Source organism: Pipistrellus hanaki (genome assembly GCF_964339955.1).
Source record: "Pipistrellus hanaki genome assembly, chromosome: 3".
Taxonomy (NCBI): Eukaryota; Metazoa; Chordata; class Mammalia; order Chiroptera; family Vespertilionidae; genus Pipistrellus; species Pipistrellus hanaki.
In genome coordinates, this window is record NC_140505.1 from 21,311,648 (window position 1) to 21,337,762 (window position 26,115).

General features: G+C 39.6%; 1 protein-coding gene across 1 annotated transcript; it reads right to left on the reverse strand.

Moving 5' to 3' along the window:
- Nucleotides 1-25,441, reverse strand: LOC311618708 (disintegrin and metalloproteinase domain-containing protein 18-like; the record flags this gene model as incomplete). The annotated part of the gene is made up of 8 exons (XM_084876259.1): nt 1-205; nt 3,606-3,682; nt 4,287-4,365; nt 8,424-8,479; nt 15,558-15,645; nt 17,841-17,932; nt 24,663-24,739; nt 25,387-25,441. 8 exons carry the CDS (start codon nt 25,439-25,441, stop codon nt 1-3), a joined length of 729 nt encoding a protein of 242 aa, XP_084732385.1.
- Nucleotides 25,442-26,115: the final 674 nt, after the last annotated feature.

The window sequence follows — 26,115 nt, forward strand, 5'->3', positions numbered from 1 at the left end:
TCATAACTTCAGAATTATTATAGTTACCTGTGAGTTTAAATAATCTTTATAGGTCTGTTTTTTCTGCAAAATATTGCTGTAATTTTCTACTAATATTGGTATATCTGTATTATTATTTTTTACTTGATAAATTATGTGTTCAAATTTTGCTGAAGATTCCAGTGGTTCAATTCCATAGCTGATATTTTCAAACTGAAGGAATCCCCTGTATATTTAGAAAGCAATGGCAAAATAATTCTATAAATGATCACATCAAAACTATAATATAAAATGTAAGAAATTATGAACTAGAGTAACATTTTTAAAGCCACTTTTTCCTCTATTTTTTTTTTGTCTATCATTAATAACTTAACCACATTTACTTTAGTTTTTTTTCTCTCACAGGTTAAAGAACTAAATAACTAGAAGTGTATTTTGTATTTTCTGTATAGAAATCACATTCATTCAAAATATAGTCCTTCCTATGTTCATAGCAGCACAATATACAATAGCTAGAATCTGGAAACAGCCTAGGTGCCCGTCAGCAGATGATTGGATCAAAAAACTATGGTACATCTACACAATGGAATACTATGCTACCATAAAAAAGAAGGAATTCTCATCATTTGCAGCAACCTGGATAGAACTAGAGAACATCATGCTGAGTGAAATAAGCCAGTCAATGAAAGAGAAATACCACATGGCCTCACTCATTTATGGATATTAAAAAACATTATAGCCGAAACCGGTTTGGCTCAATGGATAGAGCGTCGGCTTGGGGACTGAAGGGACCCGGGTTCGATTCCGGTCAAGGGCATGTACCTTGGTTGCGGGCATATCCCCAGTAGGGGGTGTGCAAGAGGCAGCTGATCGATGACTCTCTCTCATCGATGTTTCTAACTCTCTATCTCTCTCCCTTCCTCTCTGTACAAAATCAATAAAATATTAAAAAAAAAAAAAAAGATGTTTACAACATTTAAAAAAAAAAAATTATAAACTGACAAACCAAAAGATAGATATAATGACAGTAAAGCAACAAGCAGACTGTAAAATTACAGCGGGGAGAGTAGGGAGATCTGGGGGAGATAAGAGATCAACTGAAGGACTTGTATACATGCATATAAGTACAACTAATGGACACAAAACTCTGGGGAGGGAGGGTATGTATGGGAGGGGGGGGCAATGTTAAAATATGTACACAGATAATAATTTAATAAAAAAAATTGAACATTAAAAAAAAGAAATAAAAAAAACCCTCAACAAGCCGAAAAAAATAATAATAATATAAATATATATATATATATATATATATATATATATATATATATATATATATATTGTATATATAGTCCTTAAGGACAAGTAGTAGCTGGGGAACAAGATATCTGTTGGATATTTCAAGAAGAAAGTTTCTGTTCTTACAGAGGTTAGGATAAGGGAAAACAGGAATATAGAGTGAATATTTAAAAAGGTTGATATAAATGAAAACCACATTCAGAGAATGCCAATTTTCTGAGTTGACATGAGTAAATTTTATAAATCAGGCAAACTAAAACTAAAAGGCAGTTAGAGTGTATTATCTGTTCTGGACTCACCTTCCTCTGATGAACTTACCACCTTCCTCTTTCGGCATTAATGATGAAAATCATTTTTCTTGACCTCTACTTCCACTTCCCCTTCATTTGGAAACGATCAGCTTGTTAACTATAGCTATGGGTCTGTTTGTTTTGCTTTGTTTAATTATTTTGTTTTAGAATCCAAATGTAAATAAAATCATGATATTTGCATTTCTCTTTCAGACTTATTTCACTTACCATAATATCCTCTATGTCTATCTATGTTGTTGCAAATGGAAATATTTCATTCTTTTTTATTGAATAATATTCCATTGTTTATGTACCACATTTTCTTTAACCATTCACTAGAGGCCCAGTGCATGAAATTCTGTGCCCTTTCCCAGTCTGGCTTCAATCAGACATCCCTCTTGCAGTCTGGGGCTCTCGCAGTTTGGGACCCTTGCTCCTTACTGCCTGCCTGCAGCAGAGGCTCCCTCCTCTGCCTCTGTGCTCATCAGCCATGAGCCACTTACTACTAGGGAGCAGCTCCTGCATTGAGCATCTGTCCCCTGGTGGTCAGTACACATCATAGCAACTGGCTATTGTGGCAGTTGTTCTGCTGTTCATTCTGCTATTAGGTCATTTTGCATATTAGGGTTTTATTATATAGGACTAGAGGCCTGGTACACAAAATGTGTGCACTGGGGGGAATCCCTCATCCAAGCCTGTACTCTCTCACAGATTGGGAGCCCTCAGGAGATGTCCTACTGACAGGGAGCAGGCCTAAGCCGAAGTCTGGCCTTCCTCTGCGGGAGATGACTGGGCTGATCAGGGAAAGGTGCCAGCCCCATCACCCCAGATAAGAGATCAACTGAAGGACTTGTATACATGCATATAAGTACAACTAATGGACACAAAACTCTGGGGAGGGAGGGTATGTATGGGAGGGGGGGGCAATGTTAAAATTGTCACAGCTGCCAAGGTGTTTTCATCAACACAGACGCCAGCCCCTTCACCAGGAAAAAATGACAACTTTCTTTAGGCATTTTCAAGATGTGTCTTTCATAGGATATGACATTTCTTTTCTTTCTTTCTTTTTTATCCTCACCTGAGGATATGTTTCCAGTGATTTTTAGCAAGCTTGGAAGAGAGAGGGAAAGACAGAGAGAAACATCAATGTGAGAGGACACTTCAATTGGTTGCTTCCTGCATGAGACCTGACCTGGGCCCTAGCCAGGGAGGAGCCTGCAACCTAGGTACATGCCCTTGATCAGAATCGAACCCAGACCCTGCCATTGGCAGGCCAAGGCATTATCCATTGAGCCAAACTGGCTAAGGCTGGATAAGACATTTCTTAGCCCCTGTTGACCACCTATATGTCTTCTTTGGAGAAATATCTAAGTCCTCTGAGTTACCTTCTTAATTGGTTGTTTTATGTATGATACTGAGAGCACCTTAACTGTGAGCACAATATGTTCCTGTTTAAATAATCAATTAATGTCATTTTCCATAACTATTTAAGATAATTGAGAAACAACTCAGCTATACTGTTTAGGAAAATGTTCTAAACTTTCCTTTACTAAAATTATATTTTTCTGCACAGAGAATATCTCCAGTCAGGTTTTTCTGGGGTGATTTCATTTGAATAGGCAGTAACCACTAGCTACTTACATTTTTTTTTAAAAAGAAGGTAATCATAAAAAATATTTCATATATGGATTCTTCTTAAACCTTACTACATTTGTGTCTGCTAGCCACTAAGTTTCATTTTGAACTACATGCTAAGTTTTACACATGTAAATATTCATATATATATATATATATATATATATATATATATTATTGATTCTTTACAGAGAAGAAGGGAGAGATAGAAAGTTAGAAACATTGATGAGATAGAAACATCGATCAGCTGCTTCCTGCACACCCTCTACTAAGGATGTGCCCACAACCAAGGTACATGCCCTTGACCGGGATTGTACCTTAGACCCTTGTCTGTTGGCCAACACTCTATCAACTGAGCCAAACCAATTAGGCTCCATGTGTAAATATTCTCTAAGATGTTATTACCTGAGACCAGAACATATGCTGAGTGTTGCAGCTGAATTTGGAAAGTTTGCAGCATATCCTTGGTAATGGCAATGCATCTGAAAGACAGTTTGGAAAGGCAAATAAATTCTTTATGAATAAAATATTTATCATAAAATATAGATGACTTAAAATGTTAGAAGATTATATATTATACAAATTTATTTATGCATATTTTAGAGAAAACATTTTTTACTACTCTTCTTACTTTGTACCACCTAAGTGTCCATGAATATTACCTCAACATTTTATCTTATTTCTATGTATAACAATTAACCTCTTAACATGTCATAATTATATGGAACAAAATATTTATTTAAACTGTATACATAGAACAAACATATCTCAATGGTAATATATCCATTTTAATAAAGCAACATCCTATATAATAAAGATATGCAAATAGTTGTTATGCCGTGAAGTGTAATGACCAACTGTATAATGACCAGATCACGGATCACCATGTGGGTGGGGCAGCTAGTTACAGGAGGGGACAGGGCAGCAAGCTATGAAGGGGAAGTTGGGGGGCAGATGGAGCTACAGGAGGACAGGACAGTGGGTAGAGAGCTACCAGAGGGTGGCAGTGAGTTACCGGTGAGCTACTGGTGCACAGATTCATGCGCAGGGCTACAAGTATAATAATAAACGTCTAAGACATCTTACCTTAAAATATGAAGAATCAGTATGCAAAGATCCAGTTTCATTAAATGTGTAAACCAAAAAGTCCTGAGATAAGAATGAGCTAAGAAACAACAAAATGTTTGAAGAATGAATTTAATATGAATTAAACATTACACTAATAAAAGTAAATGTGAAATTTATTAGAATTATATAATAATACTAAAGGCCTGGTGCACACACATAAAAAATAATGCACTGTGGGGAGTCCCTCAGCCTGATCTTCCCCCTCTCACAGACTGTGAGCCTTCAGGGGATGTCCTACTGATGGCTTAGGCCCACTCCCTAGGGGCCTAAGCCACAGTCTGGCCTCCCTCTACGGGAGGCAACAGGGCCAATCATGGGAAGGCGCTGCCCCCATCACCTTGCAGCTGCTGCCACTGCCCTCACTTCTTGGTGCTGACCCTGCCACACACCCACTGGTGGGTAGGGAGTGATCTGGAGCCAAGCCGGCTGGGGGAGGGGCTGTGGGAGGTTGAAGTATAGCTAATCACACCCCATCCAGCCTCTGTGGAGGTGTGGCACTGAGTCTGAGCGAGCTTGTGCCACTGCCTCTGTGGTTGCCTCTGCAGAAAGGGCAGCACTGGGACTCAGACCAAGCAGCCCCCTCTCCTGCTGCCTCTCCAGAAGGTGTGCTGGTGCGGGACCGGCCCATGCCATGGTTTCTCCTGCGCTGCCTCTGGGAAAGGGGTGGTAGCAGTGCCACCTCTGCTCCTGCTCCCACCACTGCTGCTCCTGCAGCTGCACCTCTCCTGAGCTGCAGGCCCTTGGCCTTCGCAGCTGCTGTGGCTTTGTCTGGATGGATGTCCAGAAGATGTCTGGTCTAATTAACATATTACCCTTTATTAGTATAGATGGTTCAGTTAGAGTAATTTCAGTGTGGTGTATCAGGCTTTTTTAACACTGAAATAAACTCTGAATCCTCTGTATCAGATATCTATGTGTGTGTCTGTCTATGTCTTTACTCAAAGAATTATTTTTTGAGTGCCTACTATCTGTAAGATCCTCTTTTAGGCACTGGAATACAGCAATAAATAAAAGACAAACCACTGGTCTTCATGATAGTGAGGGACATATTCTGCCAACATGTTAGATGATGAGAAATAAGAACTGGGTGACAAAGGTTTGTTGCAAAATGTGATAAGATGGCATGGGAGGCTCACATATATTATGATATAGTAGATTATTAAAAACTGAAAAACAAGCCTATGAATTTTCACAGAAATGTTATTCCAGACAGAGTTAAGAGAAAATGCAAAGGCTTTGAGGCATAAGTATGTTTTGTGTATACAAAGAACAGTCTAGAGTGGAATGTGGATTAAAGACAAGAGATAGCAATGAGAGACAGTGCTAATAAGATAAGAAGTCACTGAAAGATTTTTGAGCAGTAAATGAAAGCTCAGACAAACATTTTAAAAGAATTAGACTGAATGCTGTATTGAGAATGATGTGCACAAAGAAAGATACCAGTTAGGCTGTTACATTCATCCAGGCAAGATGTGTTGGTGGCTTGAAATAGGACAGTAGCAGTGATGGAGGGCCAATTCTGAATACATTTTGATGTTTTAAAGGTGGAACACATGGGACTTAATCCATTGACTATGGGAGAGGGGGAAGAAAGATGTCAAGGATCACCCCAAGGTTTTTGTTCGGAGAAACTGGAAGAATAAAGTTGCCATTGATTGCAGTGATGGTGCAAAGGATACATTTTGGGTGGATCAGAAGTACAGTTTAAATATGTTAAGTAAGGGAACTCTATTAAACACTTGGTTATCAAATAACTAGTCAGGTGATTGAATATGATGTTCACTGGAAAGGAAATAATTAACACATAAACTGTACTTGAACCCCTGGGGCTGGATGAAATAGGCAAGTAATTGAATATAGCTAGGGGAAAGAAATGAGACTTAATAACCACTCCATGGAGTTCTCTGAGATTGGAAACATTTAAAAATAATAATAATAATAATGAACTGAAAACAGACAAACAAATACTGTTAAAGAGTAAGCACAATGGTGTAAGAGTTAAACAAGGAGTTGGTGGTAATGAAGATATTTTGTGAGGAGGCACTGATCAATTATACAAAATGTTGCCAAATTGGTTAAGAAAAATGAAGGCTGGCGTTCAGAAACATGAAGATCATTGATCCTCTTATCAAAAAACAATTTCAATGGAGTTATAAAAGCATTAAAGACCAACATGAGTTTAATGGTCCCAGATTAGGTGAGAAGAGTCATGAATTAAATGAGGCTAATTTTCTCCAGACTTGGTCAATTATAAAGATACAGGTGGACAAAATGCAGTTGTTTTAAGTATATATTTTTTTAAAGGCAGATGGAGAGAAGGCTCTTTGATTCAATTGATATGAAATGTTGAGAAAATACACTGACAGAAAGTACATGGATTGTTATTTGGAGTGTAGTAGGGAATTGGATTAAATGTGAAATGGCATGAGAGGTTTTATTTGGGGAATTACATGTTCTAAAAATGGTTTATGGTTCATGGTTGCAAAACTACATAAAATTATTAAAAACTAGAGGCCTGGTGCATGAAATTCATGCTTGGGGGCCTCACCCTCTCCAATCTGGGACACCTCAGGATCAGGCCTAAACTGGCAGTCAGACATCCCTCTCACAATCCAGGTCTGCTGGAGCCTAACTGCTTGCCTGCCTGATTGCCCTAATGGCTTCTGTCTGCCCTCCCCTGCTGGCCTAGTCAACCACAGCTGCCCTCCCCTTCCGTCCTGATTGCCTCCAACTGCCCTCCCCTGTCAACCTGGTCACCCACAACTACCCTCCCCTGCTAAGATCTGCCTCCTCTGCCAGGACCTGCCTCCTCCACACCACACAGAGTTGCGGGACCACTAGGCCTCACTGCCCAGAGAAGCTGCTGGGCCCTGACTCCACTGTGCATGAGGCCATCTTGTGGCAGCCATCTTGTGACAATGCATGAGGCCGTGATGTCACCTAGGCCTTTATTATATAGGATTACTTATTTATGCACTTGGCCAAGTTTTATGATATATAAACTGTACCATATACAATTCAAAATAAATACAAATATAATTAATACATTCATAAGATATGTGCTCCTAGTTGAATTTCCCACCAATAACCATTGATGTATTAACTATGTTTGAGAAATTATGAGACATACCTATTATCTGTCACAATTATTGGGTTTAGTGACTTTATACTCAAAGATTTATAAATATACTAGAGGCCTGGTGCATGAATTTGTGCACCGGTGGTTTCTCTCAGCCTGACCTGCGCCCTTTTGCAATATAGGACCTCCAGGACCTCTCAAGGGATTGCAGACTGCCAGTTTTGGCCCAATGCCCACAGGTCTGGCCAAAAACGGCAGTCCAAGATTCCCCAAGGGATGTAGCAGTAGCAGTGCATGAAGTGGCTCCCACTCAGCCCGGCCCTGCTGTGCCTGCCATTGCTGCCACTCAGTAGCACTGCAGCAGAAGTGGGAGAAGCTCCTGCCACTGCTGCAACTGGGCTCACCAGCCATGAGCTTGGCTTCTGGCTGAGCAGTGCTCCCACTGTGGTAGTGCACTCACCACCAGGGGGCAACTCCTGTGTTGAGCATCTGTTCCCTACTGGTCAGTGCACATCATAATGAATGGTCAACTGGTTAAGCAGTAGATGAGTTGTAACAGTTGCTTAGGTAGATAGATAGATAGATAGATAGATAGATAGATAGATAGATAGATAGATAGCTTATTCCTAAATCTGAAAATAAAGCTAAATAATTTAATGCAACCATCATATAGATCTAGGATTCAAGGCATAATAAATCCTACATTGAAAATGGATTGAGTCAACATTCTTTATTTTTTCTTCATTATTATATTTAAACTAGAGGCTTGATGCATGAAATTTGTGCAAAGGGCTCAGTCCTCGCATCCCTGGCTGCCTCGGCCCTCATAGTTGCCTTAGCCCTCACAGCCACTGCAGCCCCAGTTTCATCCAGAAGGTTGTCTGGAAGGATGTTCAGATGGTCATTCTGCTGTTTGGCTGTCTGGTCTAATTATCATCTTATGATTTTATTATTATAGATAGTAACAAAAAATTTTAAGAGTAAAATCTAAGCTTTAAGGGAAAATTATATCTTACCTTTTTGTGAGATGCAGAGTATATGATTTTTTATCAATTGTAATTATATAAATCACCTAAAACAAAGAAAATCAATAAAAATGGTTTAGTAAATAAAAAATATACAAAGTAAAACTTTTTCACTCATGTCAAAAAAAATACTAAATCCATTTTTACAATTTATATATTCTTAAGAATTTATTATTCAAAATAAAAGGAATTTATTATTATAATAGGTTCGGGATTAGGGTAATAAATTTAATCTGTAGGAATGGCTTTTTTAAAAGAAAAAACTGAAGGTCACATTTTGAAAAAGTATAATTTTAGCCTTGTTATTACTACAGATTAATCATTTCTATGTGAAAAATATATATATTTTCTAGTGAAGATGAATGAGACGTGGCTGCAGACTAACATTCTATGCTAAATATAATGAAACAAAAACAAATTGTACATACCACTGATGCCATTGTAATTAACCTTATCCTATGTAATAAAGAGGAAATATGAAAATTGACCATCACTCCAATACACAAGATGAGCACCCCCATAAGGTCAAAGATGGCTTCCCGCATGTGGACACAAGATGGCCAGCAGGGGAGGGCAGTTAGGAGGAATCAAGCCTGCAGGGGAAGGCAATTGGGGAGAACCCAGGCCTGCAGGAGAGGGCAGTTGGGGGTGACCAGGACTGTAGTAGAGAGCAATTTGGGGGACCAGACCTGCAGGGAGGGCAGTTAGGGGCAAACAGGCTGGCAGGGGAGTGGTTAGGGGGTGATCAGGATGACAGGCAGGAGTGGTTAGGGGCAATACGGCAAGCAGGCAGGAGTGGTTAAGGGCATTCAGGCAAGCCAGGCTGGCAAGTGGTAGGGAGCAAGCAGTCCTGGATTGTGAGAGGGCAGTCAGACATCCCTTGAAGGGTCCCAGATTGGAGAAGGTCCAGGCTGGGCTGAGAAACACACTCCCCGTGCACAAATTTCATGCACTGGGCCTCTAGTTATTAATAACAGGAAAGGAACACAGGGAAGCCAAATATTATGCCATTTATAAGGCTTTGCTAGGAAGCTACAGTTTAACACTCTTCAGGGAGCCACCAGGCTTTTCCCCACAGATCCCTGGGAGAAGGGACTGGAGGGCGAGAATGGACACATCTGCAGTAAAGTCTGGGTGGCACAGGGAAGGCACTTGTCTGTCAGTCACACCTGGGAAACAGGTCATTGGCCAGAGTAGATGTGGCCACTGCAAGTACAGGAAGATTTGAGATATTTAGTATACTAAATATAGAAGTTCACTCTCTTGGCTCCTGGCTCCCTTGGTGTGTGCACTCTTGGTTCTCCTGCATTCACCCACATTGGCCGCAGCCATGTGGACCCCATACAATAGACAGATGGACTGCAACTAACCTAATGCTAAATTAGACCCAGTTCCAACATGGAACAGAAGCTGGACAGTGGCTTTGCTTCTAGCTCCAATGAATCCCCAGCTGCACTTCTTCCAGGACTGGATTAAGGGAAACGGGACTTTGAAAACCCAGGAAATTAAGTGAACACAAATGAAAAATCAAGCACCCTCCCACGTAAGTCTCAGAAAAGTCTTTTTCTGGAGACAGCATAAAGACCCCACTCTCAGCACTCAGTGGGGAAAGGGACACCCCACTCCTATGATAAAACTACCAAATACACCTTGTGAACGAAAGGAGCCACATGCCAACCTGACAAGCTCAGGGGAGGCCTGCGTGGCGGTCTTGCAAACTCAGAGACCTAATATAACCACAAAAGATGGTTTGAAAATTAAATATTTAAATTACAAACAGGTTATAGTGGGTAGTCATGCCCTAGGCCGATATTTTCCCTGACAAAGATCAACTTAGATCTTCTTTACTGAGCCCATTTGCCTCATTGCCTCTAAAATAACACATCTGTGAGATGTCTGGGTAACTTGTTACTTCCCTTTTTCTAGAGCCCCTGGGGCACAACCAAATGTGGTGGGCGCCAGGACAGATGCCTCAAATTCCTTCTTTATCATGTTAATTATTTTTGCACTCACCTAAGTATGTTTCTATCATTTTACTTTTTATCCAATCCCAGGGGTTTCCCACCGCTTTGTTTTCTTTCGCCTCCTTAATCCATCACCAATGAATTTCATGTAATCCATCTATGTCCCTCCTTTGACTGCAACATAATAAATAGAAATGTAACCCGCCATTCTTCGGAGCATTATCTCAATCCATTGAGGTTCTGCTTCCCGGCATATGTCGACAGTTTGTCTCAAATAAACTCAAAAAATTCTTTACAGGTTTCAATGTTTTTTTTGTTTTTGTTTTTCGTTTTTATTTTCGTTAACAACCTAAAGCCACTTCCTAATCCTCTCCATATATAAACCACAAGGGGAAAAATATCTGAGAGAATGATACTAGTGAGACATGCTGCAACTTCAGGAATAAGAGCTTTAATACAACACAGACTGAGTATAAATGTTCTCATCATCCTAATGTGGTACCACCCAGGAATAGGAGTGGCTCTAAGGATGTTTACAGAGTGAGTCAGTGGACTGTCTCCACAAAGGCAGACAGACTTCTCTGTTGAAAATCTAAAATTTCTTTTCAAGAGAAACTAATTTTAAGGAAGTTCTCTGGTTTTAAGGGAAGGCAGTCCGTGAGCCTGAAAAAGGGAAACTCCCAGGAAGTACAGGAAGCCCACAAACTCATAGACCAGATATCTAATAACCCAGAACTAAAAATGTGAGCCTGAAACAGCATAGTAAGAAACTGGGGAAAGTCCTTGGTAAGTAGAATGAGGAAACTGCAACAGTTCAACAGAAGGTCATCTCTTTAGAGATAACATCAGAAATACCATCTAGGCCTCAGTTGTATTTCAGCTTCTGGCTTACAAAAGTAGCAAAAACAGGTGGGTGACTCCAGAACCAGCTTTAGTACCAAATGACCCCCTGCCCTTGTGCTGACCAATCAGTAGAGATCAGGACCCTGAAAAAGCACACCTTGGAAACTGAAAATATTCTTTTTTTTTTTTTTAATATATTTTATTGATTTTGTACAGAGAGGAAGGGAGAGAGAGAGAGAGAGAGCTAGAAACATTGATGAGAGTCATCGATCAGCTGCCTCTTGCACACCCCCTACTGGGGATATGCCCGCAGCCAAGGTACATGCCCTTGACCGGAATTGAACCTGGGTCCCTTCAGTTCCCAAGCCGACGCTCTATCCATTGAGCCAAACCGGTCTCGGCAGGAAACTGAAAATATTCTGAAACCCTCCCCTAAGATTCCCACCCACAAGAGAGAGGAAAAATCCTCAAGACAAAGGTCCTGGGTGTGTTCTGCCTCTGGGGAGCATGAACGTGCCCCTCCCCGTCCCTTTCTTCCCCCATAGGCACAAATCTCCTAAACTCTAAGGTCCTCAGGAGACTTGCAACTAGGGGAGCAATGGGCAGCAGCACCTTGTCCCAGGTCAATCCCCTGAGCCTGTCTCCAAGGTCCCCTTTTTTCACTCTGACTTCCCAGTGAGCTAAAGCAGCCATGTCTATGCTCATTTCTTTCCTATAACATTTTTAGAGAACAAAGTAGCCCAGTTTAGGTTTTCCTAGTGCATATCCTATGTTAAATCCCTTCAGAATTAGACCTTTTCCCCTCTTCTCTATCTCAATTATAGAGGGTTTCACCAGTGCCTTCACGCCACAGACCTCTTTACCCTTTTTTCAAGAAACTAAAGATTTTTCATCATAAAGGAGGTAGAAGAGATGAGTTTGGGTTGACTTTCTGAAATGGCAGATATTCCTTCAAATACTCAGAGTGAAATCTGTTATTATAATTTTCTTTTCTTTTTTTAATATATATTTTATTGATTTTTTACAGAGAGGAAGAGAGAGGGATAGAGAGTTAGAAACATCGATAAGAGAGAATCATCGATCAGCTGCCTCTTGCACACCCCCTCCTGGGGGTATGCCCGCAACCAATGTAGATGCCCTTGACAGGAATCGAACCCGGGACCTTTCAGTCCGCAGGCTGATGCTCTATCCACTGAGCCAAACCGGTTTCGGCTGATATTATAATTTTCTACAAACTCCTAGACAAAATCAAGGAGTGTCTGAAAGTTAATAACAAAGGTTTGCAAAATGTATCCTGTATTACTTTAATATAATAATTAATAATGACATATTACTTAAAAATAAAAGAATACAGAACTAATCTCAGATATTTCCTGATGAGGATGCTGTGACAACAGATAGAAATGACAAAATTCTTACAAGAAAAAAATATGTGGAAAACATAAGCTTTAAATGCAAACAAATCATCTTAATATACATCTATAGTACACTGCATAATAAGTATATAGAAACATACACACTGGAGTCAAATGCATTACCTGAACATAGTGAAGTTCAATTAAAAATCAGGCCCAAAAGGTATCTAGAAAAAGCCCAAATATGCACACTTCAAAATTTCCCATGGGTCAATGGAGAAACAACAAGGAAAATTTTTAAAAAACATGTTATATTAAAATATTATAAATGCAGATTACATAACAGTTATGTAATGAAATGACATCAGTGTAAATAAGAGTAAGAACCATCCAAAATTCTCTTATACATAAAATCAACATGAGAACTGAAAAAATTGTTAGAATCAATTCTCTAGAAATTAACTGAAGGTTTACAATATTCTAGAGAGTGTTTATTCAATAAAAATAACAGATCTTAGTAAAAATATTAATATTTGGGGAATTTGAATTTGTTCTAGTCTCTTATTTTGTCAATTGAAAAAATAAGAGAATGCATTTGCAGTGAATACCAGGAGACTAGCAACCTCTGAGAAAAGGAGAATGTGGCTGGAGCATTTTCAAAATCTCATTTCTAGAGAAATGCCAGGATTTGAGCTGCTTTGTGGTTCTTAGAAGATTCACTTCAAGCTTGTATATATGACATAAATCAGATCTCACCTAATGTCAAAATTCTTTTTCCAAAAGCATTTGCTGAAACAACTACAAATTTTTTTAACTTCACAGTTGCCTGATGTAATGAATCAATAGGGCAAACAATAGACAAACCAAAAAACTTAAAAGGACCATATAATTTCACCTATAAGTAGAACCTAATGAGCAAAATGACAAACAAATAGCAACAGACTCAGAGATATAAAGAACAAACAGAGCTGCCAGAGGAGAGGGTGATTGGGGAACTGGGTGAAAAAGGTAAAGGAATTAAGCCAAGAAAAATTAAAAAATAAACAACCTCATAGACACAGATAATAGTATGGTGTTTACCAAAGGATTGGGGAAGGATGAAGAGAGTAAAGGGGATATAAATGTTGCTGGAAGGCAAATTGACTTGGGATGGTAAACACACAATGTAATATACAGATGTTATACTATAGAATTATATACCTGAAACCTATATAATTTTTTTTAACCAATGTCACAATAAATTCAATATTTTTTTTTTTTTTAAAGAAAAGCTTTATAATCAAACTAGAGGCCCAGTGCACAATTTTGTGCACAGTTGGGGTTCCCCTGGCCCAATTGGAGCAGATTGGGGCTAGGCCTGTTGGGGGGAGGAAACAGAGGGAGGTTGGCTGGCTGGCTTCCTCCAGTTGGGGCCTGATCAGGGATTGGCCGGTGCAGGGAGTGAGTGAGAGGCCTGCAGGGCCTGCCCTTGGTTGGGGATAAAGGGGCTGATCAGGGGTCAGTCACTGGGGGAGGTTGGCTGACCTCCCCGCCCCCAACCAGGATGGAAGATCAGCTGTGGGGAGGGGCTACAAGAGGTTAGCAGGCTGGCCCCACCCCCTGATTGGCCTGGTTTGCTGGCCACAGTGGATATCATAGCAACAGGTCATTCTGGTCATTCTAGTGGTCCAGTTTCTGGCTATATCTATCTATCATCTATCTATCTATCTATCTATCTATCTATCTATCATCTATCTATCATCTATCTATATATATATTCACATGGAGCTTTGGAAAGTTATGTCAAATATCTGGGAATCTAAAAGGCCTCACACACTATGTGCATGCTCAAGGCTATGCACATGATTAGGTCAGACCTGAGAAGACCCTAAACTCTCACCTCTGGCTCACCTTGAGACTCTGTGCAAACAGGAATTGAAATGATAAGTGTAGCTGTGAAACTTCCTGGCTGAGTGATAAAATGCAGTGACAGAGCCTCAGCAAAACTGAGAGACTTATTGGCCATGCATTTGAAGAACTCTCTATCTGATCATTAGTCAATCAATAAGATAACAGAATAGAGATATCAGTGGCTGCACACACCAAAGAATACAGATATTAGAGAAACAGTGGAAAAATTCACAAACTAAACAATTAAAACAAATAACTAACAAGAATATTTGAAGGGGAAGAAAAATCTGATTTTGAGTTACTACAACATATTATTTGAAGTGATCAATTTCAGTTGTTAAAAAATTACCAGAATGAAAAAGACCATGAGAATGTGGCCCGGAATAAAGGCCATCAGTGAAAACTATATTGGGGGAAGATTAGATGTTGAATTTACAAAAAAATTACTTGAAATTTGGTATTTTAAATAATTTCAGAGCTAAAGAAACATTGTGTGAATAAAGGAAGTTTAATAATTTCTCATTAAATGCAGCGTATCTATAAAGGCAAAGAACTTATTAAAATAAATAAATAGAGGAGGACAAAATGGTGTTGGAAAAAACAGACTTGTCCCGAGCCTTGTCCCAGAGGAGATAGAATGAGCAACTGAAACTAATAATACCCACCCTGAATTGGCAAAGGAGACTCAGCTGGTGAGACAATTTGCAGCCGGGAAAGGGCAGAGGACCCCTGGAGAAAGAGAAAACCAAGGATCTGGGCAGGAGAAAGCTGCCAAACTTCTGTACCCAGAGGGTCAGAGGATAACTGCATGTCACCGAGCTGTGCCCCTTGGGACAGGCACAGCATCTGACTATGGAAAGGAGGTTCTAGGGACTGGTGGTGGCAGGGGATTCTAGATCTGGGTCCACAGTCACAATAGACTGAGCCCAGAGGGGGCAGCCTGAAGGGCTGACCAGAACACATAGTCCTGGCAGGAGAGGAGCTCAAAAGAGCCATAGTCTTTCCCCTTTCTGTGGCCTGTGCTTTGCCTCACTGAATCTAGTTCATAGGCCCTTTTGGATATGGACACTCACCGGTGGCTGGGGTGCAGGAGAAGGTGCAGACTTGTGGAGTCTCGGGAGAGCTGGGGAGAGGAAGGGTCCTAAAGAAGTGGCAGTGAATCTGACATTGAGTTATGCCTGAGGCCCAAACTTGGGCAGCCATTTTCTCCTGAAGAGATAGCCCCTCCTTCCAGTCTCTAGGCAACCAATATAGCCATACCCACAATACACCTTATTTGGTACAAAAGATTTTAAAAAATCTGAATTTAAAAAAACTCCTGAGAGTCCAAAGGGAGGGGCCTAATGAGAGGCCTTCAGTCCCAGCAACAGGAAACAGAAACCACAGACAGTACAGAAGACTGGGATCTTAAGCCAACCAAAGGAACAACACTTCAATTTTATTTTTATTTTATTTTATTATTATTTTGTTATCTCTCTTTTCTTCTTTTTTTCTTTTTCTGTTTGTTGCTTTATTTTCTATTTCTTTTCAGATTATTTTTCCATCATTTTGTTTTATTTGCTATTTTTTATACCATTTTAAATCAATTTTGATATAAATTTATTATTATTATTATTATTATTATTATTATTATTTTCTTCTCATTCTCTTTCTTCTTATCCACTCATCCCCTTTCTACTTCCTTATACTGAACTGAGGTCCACCCCACATTCATCCAATTCTTAACCTTATTTTCTGCTCAGTCTCTACAGATTCTGCCCCCACCCTCTTTGCTGGGTGTTTGGTGTTTGCATTTTTTTGGTTTATCTGTTTGTTATGTTGTGTTTTCTCCATATATATATATATATATATATATATATATATATATATTTTTTTTTTTCCCATCTGTTCTTTTTTCTATTTTCTCTTATCTTTTTTTCTCTCTTCAATATCATTTGTGCTCTCTTTTCTCTCCTCTAATTCTCTTTTCTCAGAAGGTCATTTATATTGGGGTTATCAGTGTCATGACTACATTCATGTTTTGTTCCCTTTCTGTCTTGTCTTGTGTCAAGGAGAATCTTATCCTGTCCTGTCAATTTGCTAGAGAGCGAGCCACATAACCAGACACCTGGAGAGGAAACTCCATTCATGAACAGATCAATAACACCCCAAGCTCAACTACAGAGGCAAGAAGAAGGCAGCAGTGAGGGAGAGAGCATGAGTGAGTGAGGGTGCAAAAGAGGAGTGTGTGTGTGTGTGTGTGTGTGTGTGTGTGTGTGACAGTTGGATCCTGCAGGACCTTCAGGAACAGGCTAACTGGGCTCGCCTAACTAGGCAGCCTCTGCTACTGTTGCAAACAGTACCAGGAGACTGGCTCTTTCTTAGAGGCCTCGCCTTTTTGAAGGGGAGAGCTGCTATAACTGGGAGCTCAGTCTCACCTACACAGAGGGTGCCCTCAGATAACACCTGGAACTCTACAGCCACCCCTGCCAGGAACCTGCTACATTGACGGTGGTCCCATGATCACAGAGACTACATCCACCTTGGGTGAAGGCTCCTGTGAGTTCCAAAGCATGCTCTCCTCCAACCAGCATAATGCTTAGCCCAGGGCACTGTGACCACGTAAGTAGCAGAATATGAGCAGCTTGCTCCTATCATGGGAGCAGCAGCCCCACAAGTAGCCTGCCACAGTCCAAAGAGCAGCAGCCTCACTTGGCCTACCTCTGTCCAAGGAGCAGCAACTGTGTGAGTGGCACACTTCCCAGTCCAAGGAGCAGCAACCACATGAACAGCCTGCCCATGAATGAGTGGCAGCCCTGTGAAACCCACCCCAGTCTGAAGAGCAGCCTCTGTGCACAGACTGTGCCCTACCCTTGTCCAAGGAAAAGCAGCCACATAAGTAGCCTGCCCACATCCAAGGAGCAGCAGCTGAGTGAGCAGCTCGCACCCATTCGAAGAGCAGCAGTTCCACAGCAATCCACCCCCATTCAAGGAGTAGCAGCCCTGCGCAGCCCACACATGTCCGAGGAGCAGCAGCCTTATGCATCTTGCACCCATCCAACAAACAGCAGCCAGGTGATCAACCTGCCCCCATATGAGGAGCAGCAGCCCTGCGAAAAACCTGCCCCTGTCCAAGGAGCAGCAACCTCATGAGCAGCTCACCCCATCTGAGGAGCAGCAGCTGCAAACAACCAGCTCCTATCCAAGGAGAAGCAGCCATGTGAGCAGTCTTCCTCCATCAGAGAAGCAGCAGCCTCACGATCAGCCTACCCCCATCCAAGGAGCCGCAGCTGTGCAAGTAGCTGTGCTTCTCCCCCAACCAGGTAGAGGAGCCACCACTGCTGCAAAGAGCAACCACCATAGGAGCCATTACCAACTGAGGAGCAGCTGCTACTGCTACTGCCTGAGGAAAATCTGCAGCCTGAGGAGACACTGCCATCCAAGGAATAGTCCCTGCATTACTTGACATCTAGATCCATTGGTGAAGTCAAAAAAGATAGACAAAGAAACCCCCAAAGGAAAGAAAAGAAGGAATTGGCAGAAAGGCAGCTAGGTGAAACAGAGGCATTCAATATGTCAGAAAAGAATTCAGAATCAGGGTCATGCAGTTAATAAACTGGATGGATAAAAAAAATAAACTTATGTAAGAATCAAGAAGAAATGAAGAATGATATAGTTGTAATAAAAAGCATGGATGAAAAAACAACAACAATTTATGTAAGAACCAAGAAGAAATGAAGAGTGATATAGCTGTAATAAAAAGCACCATGGAAAGTTTCAACAGTAGACTAGGAGAAGCAGAGGACCGAATTAGCGAATTAGATAACAAGGAAGCAAAAAACACCCAAACTGAACTGCAATTGGAGGGAGGGGGGGCGGGAATTAAAAAACAGGAAGAGAGCCTAAGGGAGCTATTCGACAACATGAAACAAAGCAACATACAAATAGTAAGGGTGCCAGAACAACAGAAAGAGGAACAAGAGTTAGAAAACCTATTTGAATAAATAATGTCAGAAAACTTCCCTGATTTGGGGAAGAAAAAAGTCACACAAGCATAGAGAGTGCCAAACAAGATGAACCCTAAAAGATGCACACCAAGACACATTATGATTATAATGGCAAATATTCAAGACAAAGAAAGAATCTTAAAGGCTGCAAGAGAGAGATAGAAAGTTGGGTACAAGGGATAACCCATTATATTATCAAATGATTTCTCAACAGAAACACATCAGGCCAGAAGGGAATGGAAGAAAATTTACAAAGTGTTGCAAAGCAAGGGACTGAATCCAATACCTCGCTATCCAATAAGGCTAACATTCAAAATTGAAGGGGAAATAAGGAGCTTCATAGACAAAAAAAGGCTTAGAGAGTTTATCACTACCAAGCCAGCAATGTAAGAAATGCTAAAGGGAATATGGTAAAAAGAAGAAATAAAAAGGTAAGAAAGAACACAGGCACAAAAAATAAAAATGAATACAAGTAACTATCAATAATAACTTTAAACATAAATGGACTAAATGCTCCAATCAAAAGACATCTGATGAGTGAATAGATAAAAAAAAAATGACTCATATATATGCTGTCTACAAGAGACCCACTTCAGAACAAGGGACTCACACAGACTAAAAGTGAAGGGATGGAAAAATATGTTCCAGGAAAATGGGAATGAAAAAAAGCTGGGGTAGCAATACTTATATCTGACAAAATAGACCACAAAGTGAAGGCCATAACAAGAATAAGGAAGGCCACTTCATAATTCTAAAGGGATTGGTACAACAAGAGGATATAACTCTAATAAACATAGATGCACCCAATACAGAAGCACCTAAATACATTAAAAACAAACAAACAAACAAACAAACAAAAAACTACTGGAAGATATCAATGGAGAGATCAACAACAATACAAACATAGTAGGGAATTTTAATACACCATTAACATCATTGGATAAATCCTCTAGACAAAAAAGCAGCAAAGAAACAGCAATCCAAAATCCCTCACCAGATCAGATGGACTTAATTTACATCTTCAGAACATTTCACCCAAAAGCCATGGAATATATGTTCTTCTCAAGTGCACATGGGACATTTTCAAAAATAGACCACATATTGGGTCACAAGCAAAGTCTTCCCAAATTCAAGATTGAAATCATATCAAGCATCTTCTCAGACCATAATGGCATAATATTATAAATAAACTACAATAAAAAACAATCCAAAAAATTCAAACACTTGAAAGCTGAATAGCATGCTATTAAAAAATAATTGGGTTACCAAAGAAATCAAAGAAGAAATTAAAAACATCCGGGAAACTAATGACAATAAAAACACAACAATCCAAAATCTATGGGACACAATGAAAGCAGTCTTGAGAGGGAAGCAGTCTTGAGAGGAAAGTTTATAGCTGTACATACCTACCTCCAAAAAAGAAAAGAAAAGAAAAGAAAAAAGAAAGAAAAAGAAAAGGAAAAAAATGATAATCATCTAACTCTAAAATTTAAAAATTTATACAGAGAGCAACAAGAAAAGATGAGAGTGAGCAGAAGGAAGGAGATACTAAAGATCAGAGCAGAAATAAATGACCTAGAGGCCAAAAAAATAGAAACAAAGAATTAAAAACAAAAAACAAAACACAATACAAAACACCAATGAATATAAATGCCAAAACCCTCAAAAAAATTCTAGCAAATTGGATCCAATAGTACATCAGAAAGATCATACACCATGACCAGGTAGGATTTATCCCAGGGATACAAGGATCGTATCGATACAATATATGCAAATCAATAAACATCATAGATCACATAAACAAGTTGAGAGATAAAAATTGATAGTCATATCAATTGATGCAGAAAAATCATTTGACAAAATCCAACACCCTTTCTTGATAAAAACTCTCAACAAAGTGGGAATAGAAGGATCATACCTCAACATAATAAAATGCATGTATGACAAACCCACAGCCAACATCATACTCAATGGGCAAAAACTAAAACCATTTCCCCTAAAAACAGGAACAAGACAGAGATGCCCACTCTCACCACTCCTGTTCAACATAGTACTGGAAGTACTAGCCATTGCGATCAGACAAGAAGAAATAAAAGTCATCCAAATTGGAAAAGAAGAAGTAAAGCTGTCCTTATTTATAGAAGACATAATATTGTACATAAAAAATTTGAAAGGACATGTCCTAGAGCCCTCCCACTGCCCTTCCCTGGCTGGCCAACCTCCGTGTCCCTCCCTAGCTCAGATCATACAGAAGTAGGGTACCTTGGTCTGGCCTGCACGATCTTGCAATCTGGAACCCTTCAGTGTATATTGGAGAGCTGGTTTTGGCATGATCCCACAGGCCAGGCCAAGGGACCCCACTGGTGCATGAATTCATACACTGGGCCTCTAGTATTTTAATAATGTGTTCTGGAGTTTATCACATAGTGATAATATATCTAGTACAATAGCACAAAGAATAGGAAAATGCAAAAATTACATTTAAAATCTTGCATATATGACATTATATAATACTAGAGGCTCAGTGCACAAATTCGTGTACCACTGATATCCCTGGGCCTGGCCTACAGGATAAGGTCAAAACTTGTTCTCTGACATCCCCTGAGGGGTCCTGGATTACAAGAGGGCACAGGCCAGGACAAGGGAACTCATGGGTGCATGATTGGGGTTGGGGAAGGATGCAAGAGGTTGGCCAGTAGGGAAGGGACTGCAGTCTGGTTCAGTCCTGATCAGCTTACTGGTCACAGCATCTGCCCCTGTGGTCAGTGCATGTCATAGCAAGTAGTGGAGTCGCCTTAGCATATTTTTAGCACATTATGTTTTGATTGGCCGAATGGAAAACCAGGTGACCAGACATTTAGCATATTAGGCATTTTTTATATAGGGTTATTTGAAGGTGATCTTTTATAAGTTAAACATGGTGAAACAATGGTGAAACAATGATATATCGATAACAAAATAGAAAAAGAAAATTGAATGTAGAAAAGAATATCAATAAATAAATATTCAGTAATTCCAAAGAAGTAAGGAAAGGAAATGTGACTCAAGCTGACACACTCCCAAGTTTCTGGGTTGAAAGGTGCCACTGGCTTGGCTCTGTGAATGATCAGTTCTGCCTGATATACTTTCTTATTGAGTTCTGGGCTATGCAGTTTCCTGGGCTATGCAGCTTCCAGGTTTCTGACACCAGAACTGTAAAAGGATACACTGAGGCATAATACATTTTGAAGAATTTATCTGAGCAAACAATGATCTGAGTCAGGTGGCATCAAAAACAAAATGGTTAGGGACACTCTGTGGATGGTGGCTAGGGCCGAAGTATTTACAGGAAAGACATGGAAGCATAGAACCTTTCTAAATTGCCTATTCTTTAAATAGGGAAAAATATTTATTTGAGAAAATCTGTTTAATTTTTTTGGCTAATTATGATTAGTTGTTTTTGAGTTTCTTATTTTTTTGAGAAAATCTAGTTGCTGTTTATGAGTTGTCATTCTTAAGTGTTGCTTTTTCAGATTCTAGTGCACTGATTCTGCCTTAGGTTTTGGTTTGCTTGTGCAGGTGACTAAACGGCACTGGAGCAAACCCAGTCTAATGGCCTCCTTGTTTCACTATTCTAACAGTATCTCTATATATAAAAGGCTAATATGCAAAGTGACCCCTCTGGAGTTTGACTGGGAGACTGGGAGTTTGATCGATCGCTATGACATGCGCTGACCACCAGGGGGCCACATGGAACAAAAGAAGGTGCTGGCCCTTAGCTGGCAGCCAGGGAGCGAGTCCCTGGTCAGCATCCTGCAGCCAGAAGGAAGGCCCCGGCAGGAAGTCAGATGGCCCTGATCAGCCATGATCTCCGGTGAGGCCTAGGGACCCTACTCGTGCACAAATTTTGTGCACTAGGCCTGCAGTATAGATACAAAGTCAGCAATCAGCTGAAATAGTTATTTTATTTAGATGATTCTTCCCAACCTTTCCACATCTTCACATTAATATATACAGATATATCCCTCTTATCCTCTGCTGTCATCCATGATTTTGATACTTGCTTCAGGATGTACCCTTGATTAATGCCTAATATGACCTTATATAAATTTACTCATATAAAAGTTGAGAAATATATCTGTATAATTACTATAATATTTTACATATGATCATATATATTATATATATGGAATGTACAAAGGGTGTTCTGCTGTTGAATAAGAACATTTTCACAGAACATCAACATTATACACAACCACTGTGAGATAAGCATGGATCAAGACAAAAACAAAACTACATTTTAATCATGCCTGATTACAAATAAATAGTAAAAATTTTCTAAGTCAGAAAAAAAGAGCAAATGGACAAACAAGAGTGGCTATTTCTTCTTGACCAATTATAGCAGTCAAGTTTTTCTAATCTTCCCTTTTTCTAGATTTACTAAAATACACAATTATAGAATTATAGTCTACTTTCTGACCACATCCAAAACAGAGCAAAGGCCTGCTTCCTCAAACCTCCCCAAAAAACCCCTAACAGGAGCTGAAATCATTTAAAGCCTTTCTAACACATTCTTACTGAGATGCCCCATGGTTTCCCATGGTGTGTGCTCTCCCTCCCTGCAGTGATGCATAAGCCTAACTTGTCTAATTACAGGTGTGTTCCTCATTGTCTTTGGTAGGAAGGCATTGAAAGGAGGTTAGCTCTTCTCAACTGAGGAGTTTCTTCCCAGCACCTATAGCTTCCACAAATATATTTTAGATAAATCTTAGAAGGTTGGACATCTTCATAGGTCCAAATCAAAGCCATTGCTTTAGTATAATTTATGGTTATCATAATAACCGGGAGTCCATGAAAAAAGGAATCTTTTGTATGTTTAATAATTTTAAAAAAGCACTGGGTAACCAGAAATTAAAGGAAGAGAACAAGACAGACACAGGAGGTCTACTATGAGATATGAAAGAACATTCATCATAGTCTAGCACAGTAAAAATGACTTCCATAATTGCATAAAGACAATTCAAAAATGTAAATAGGTATTACATACTTCATAGGAAAAGCATTTCATGGCCTGCACAGTTGCTCTATACTTTGCTACATGCAATTTGAAGTAAACAATTTAAAGTTTAATCATGCAATGGCAATGTAAAAGTTCTTATAAATAAATGAGGAAAATATTTATAAACAATTTTTCACTGAAGGTATTACTTGTAATGGAATTGTGGTCATAAATTAAAAATTAAATTCCGTGTCCTGAATGTTGTAATTTTGATGCCCTTGGCATAATATTTTTAGTCCTCTTTATCATTTATATCATGTATATCCATATCCTCCTTTAGAAGGTTAATCTGAAAGTTAATCTAATATATGAAGTTTTCATATATAGATTAGTATATAAGAATGCAACATCTCTAAAGAAAATTATTTTATTGTTGTCTTCAATCACAATTTCACATACATTTTATTTTATTGTTCAATAATAGGACAACATTATGACAGGTTCCAATACAGAATGACAAATCTAGAGTTTAATGAATTCTTAATTTTTTACTTACTGTTTCCTCAAAAATTATTTCTTTTACATGAATGTATTTTTCAGAGTTACTATATATTTGCCATACCAATTTAAGGACATGGGAATTTAAGCCCCTGCATTATTACTTTTGGTTTGTAGCATAAAGCAAAACTATGCCAATTTGAAATATTAAAGGCTAAATGCCTTCAATTTAATTTTGTTTGTTTATAGCAGCTAAGCATGTTTTAAACTTTGCTTTCAATTAAGATTTTTTTTATTGTTATCTTTTTCATCATAATAAGGCAAATGTGACATTTTTCTTTTTCTTTCTTTGGCCATACTTCTAAGTTTGATGCTTCTTAGTCAAAATTTTTTGTTGGTCTAAATTTTGCTCAAGACGAATTTCTCCGTTGCTAGACCATTGTTTTCCCTATATCATACTGATTTTTTCCTGCTAGTGTTTTCTTAAAAATTGTGAACAAGTATGTGAAAGAAATGAAGAAATGAAGGGAAGGGTACAGGAGTTAGCAATGGAGGTATAACAAAGGGAGGATAAAAATATACTAAAATAAATTAGTACAGTGAAAACATTTTGCTTTACAAATTAATATAAAAGAATATAATCCGACTTAGTACAAAGGTAAATTAAAATAGTCTTATAATTTTAAATTGTATAAAAATTATTTTCAATCATTTACCTCCCTCTTTATACCTTCACTCTCACTTGACCTTATTTTATGTGGAACTGTCACCTGCAGAAATATTCCTTCAGAATCTGCAGAAAGAAAATGAGTTTTGTTTTGTTTTTGCAACAATTATCTTAGTGAAGCATGAGTTCTTAACTGAGACCACAGTGAGGTCTAAAATTGTCAATAAATTTATTTATATTTGCCCTCCCTCCTTCTTGGCCCAAAGCTTTCACTACAATGACACTGAACATGGCTAAGATGCAAATAAACAAAAATTAGACACTGAAGTTCTCCAGGACCATCTTTTCGCTTTAGATTGAACCACATTGGACTGACTCCATCCGCACTTTGAGGACTAAATTGAGAGCAGTACGCATATCCTTAAACCCAATGGACAGGGTAACTGAGCCAAAAAGACCAGCTGAGTCTCAGCCCCTGAGACCTGGGAGAATGGACTTCTTTGGCTAACAACTTCAGTCACCTGCTCTAATCCAATGTCAGGGATGGTTGGGAGTGGGAGGGTGGGGGCCTTAGGGTGGTAGATCAGGTGTGTGTGGGAGGGAGGGGGGAGGAGGAGGGGAGAGAGGGAGGAGTTACACAGAGGAAAGAACCAGCAGGGGATTCAGAAAGGGGACAGTATGGATCCCAAGGCTACATCAAATTGTTCTCGAGAAAGAGCCCTGCTCTGCTCAGAGGCACAAGGAGAAGGAAATCCAGGCTCCCTTGGTCTTACCCCTGAGGGCATGCAGCCTTCCAAGCTCAGTGAGCAGGGCAAGGAGTAGGATCATGGCTGGGCCAGAGCTCAGGAACACAGCCAAGGCGGAAAGCCGTTGGGCAACCCTGAGGCTCCGGAACACAGGCAAGACTGAAAGCGGTTGGGCAACTCTGGGGCTCGCGAGCAGGAGCACTCAGCACTATACCCTGATGCGCAGGGCCCCAGGTGAGGACTGCAGAGACTTTCGGCCTTAGCTCACCCTGAGGGATCCTGATTGGCTGGGCAACTACCACAGGTTTGAGAAAAGAAACCGCAGCCAGGAGCCTTTGCGTTTTGGCACAAGTGGATTGTTGTGGGTAAATTTACATTGTTTGAACCCTTCAGCATTGATATAGGGTCAGATAAGCATGCGTGGTTTTTCTGGTCAAGTTCTTGGCAATTTGTGTGTGTGTGTGTGTGTGTGTGTGTGTGTGTGTGTGTGTTTTATGTCACTGTTTTCTGTACTTTGGTGTAGGGTTAAAGAAAGTAGAAACATTAATTTTTTGTCTGAGACATTTCCTACTTAAATCGTGGTAATGCTGACTTAATTTGCCACCTTTGCAAACAAGGAAACATCAAAGATTGTTCAACTTGATCCTGAATAAGGCAATTAACAAGCACTTTTCTTCAACCGTGTGCCTATTCTGATTGTATTATAATTATAATCGATTGAGGGGGAAATAAAGGGACCCTTTAAAATGCAGCCTA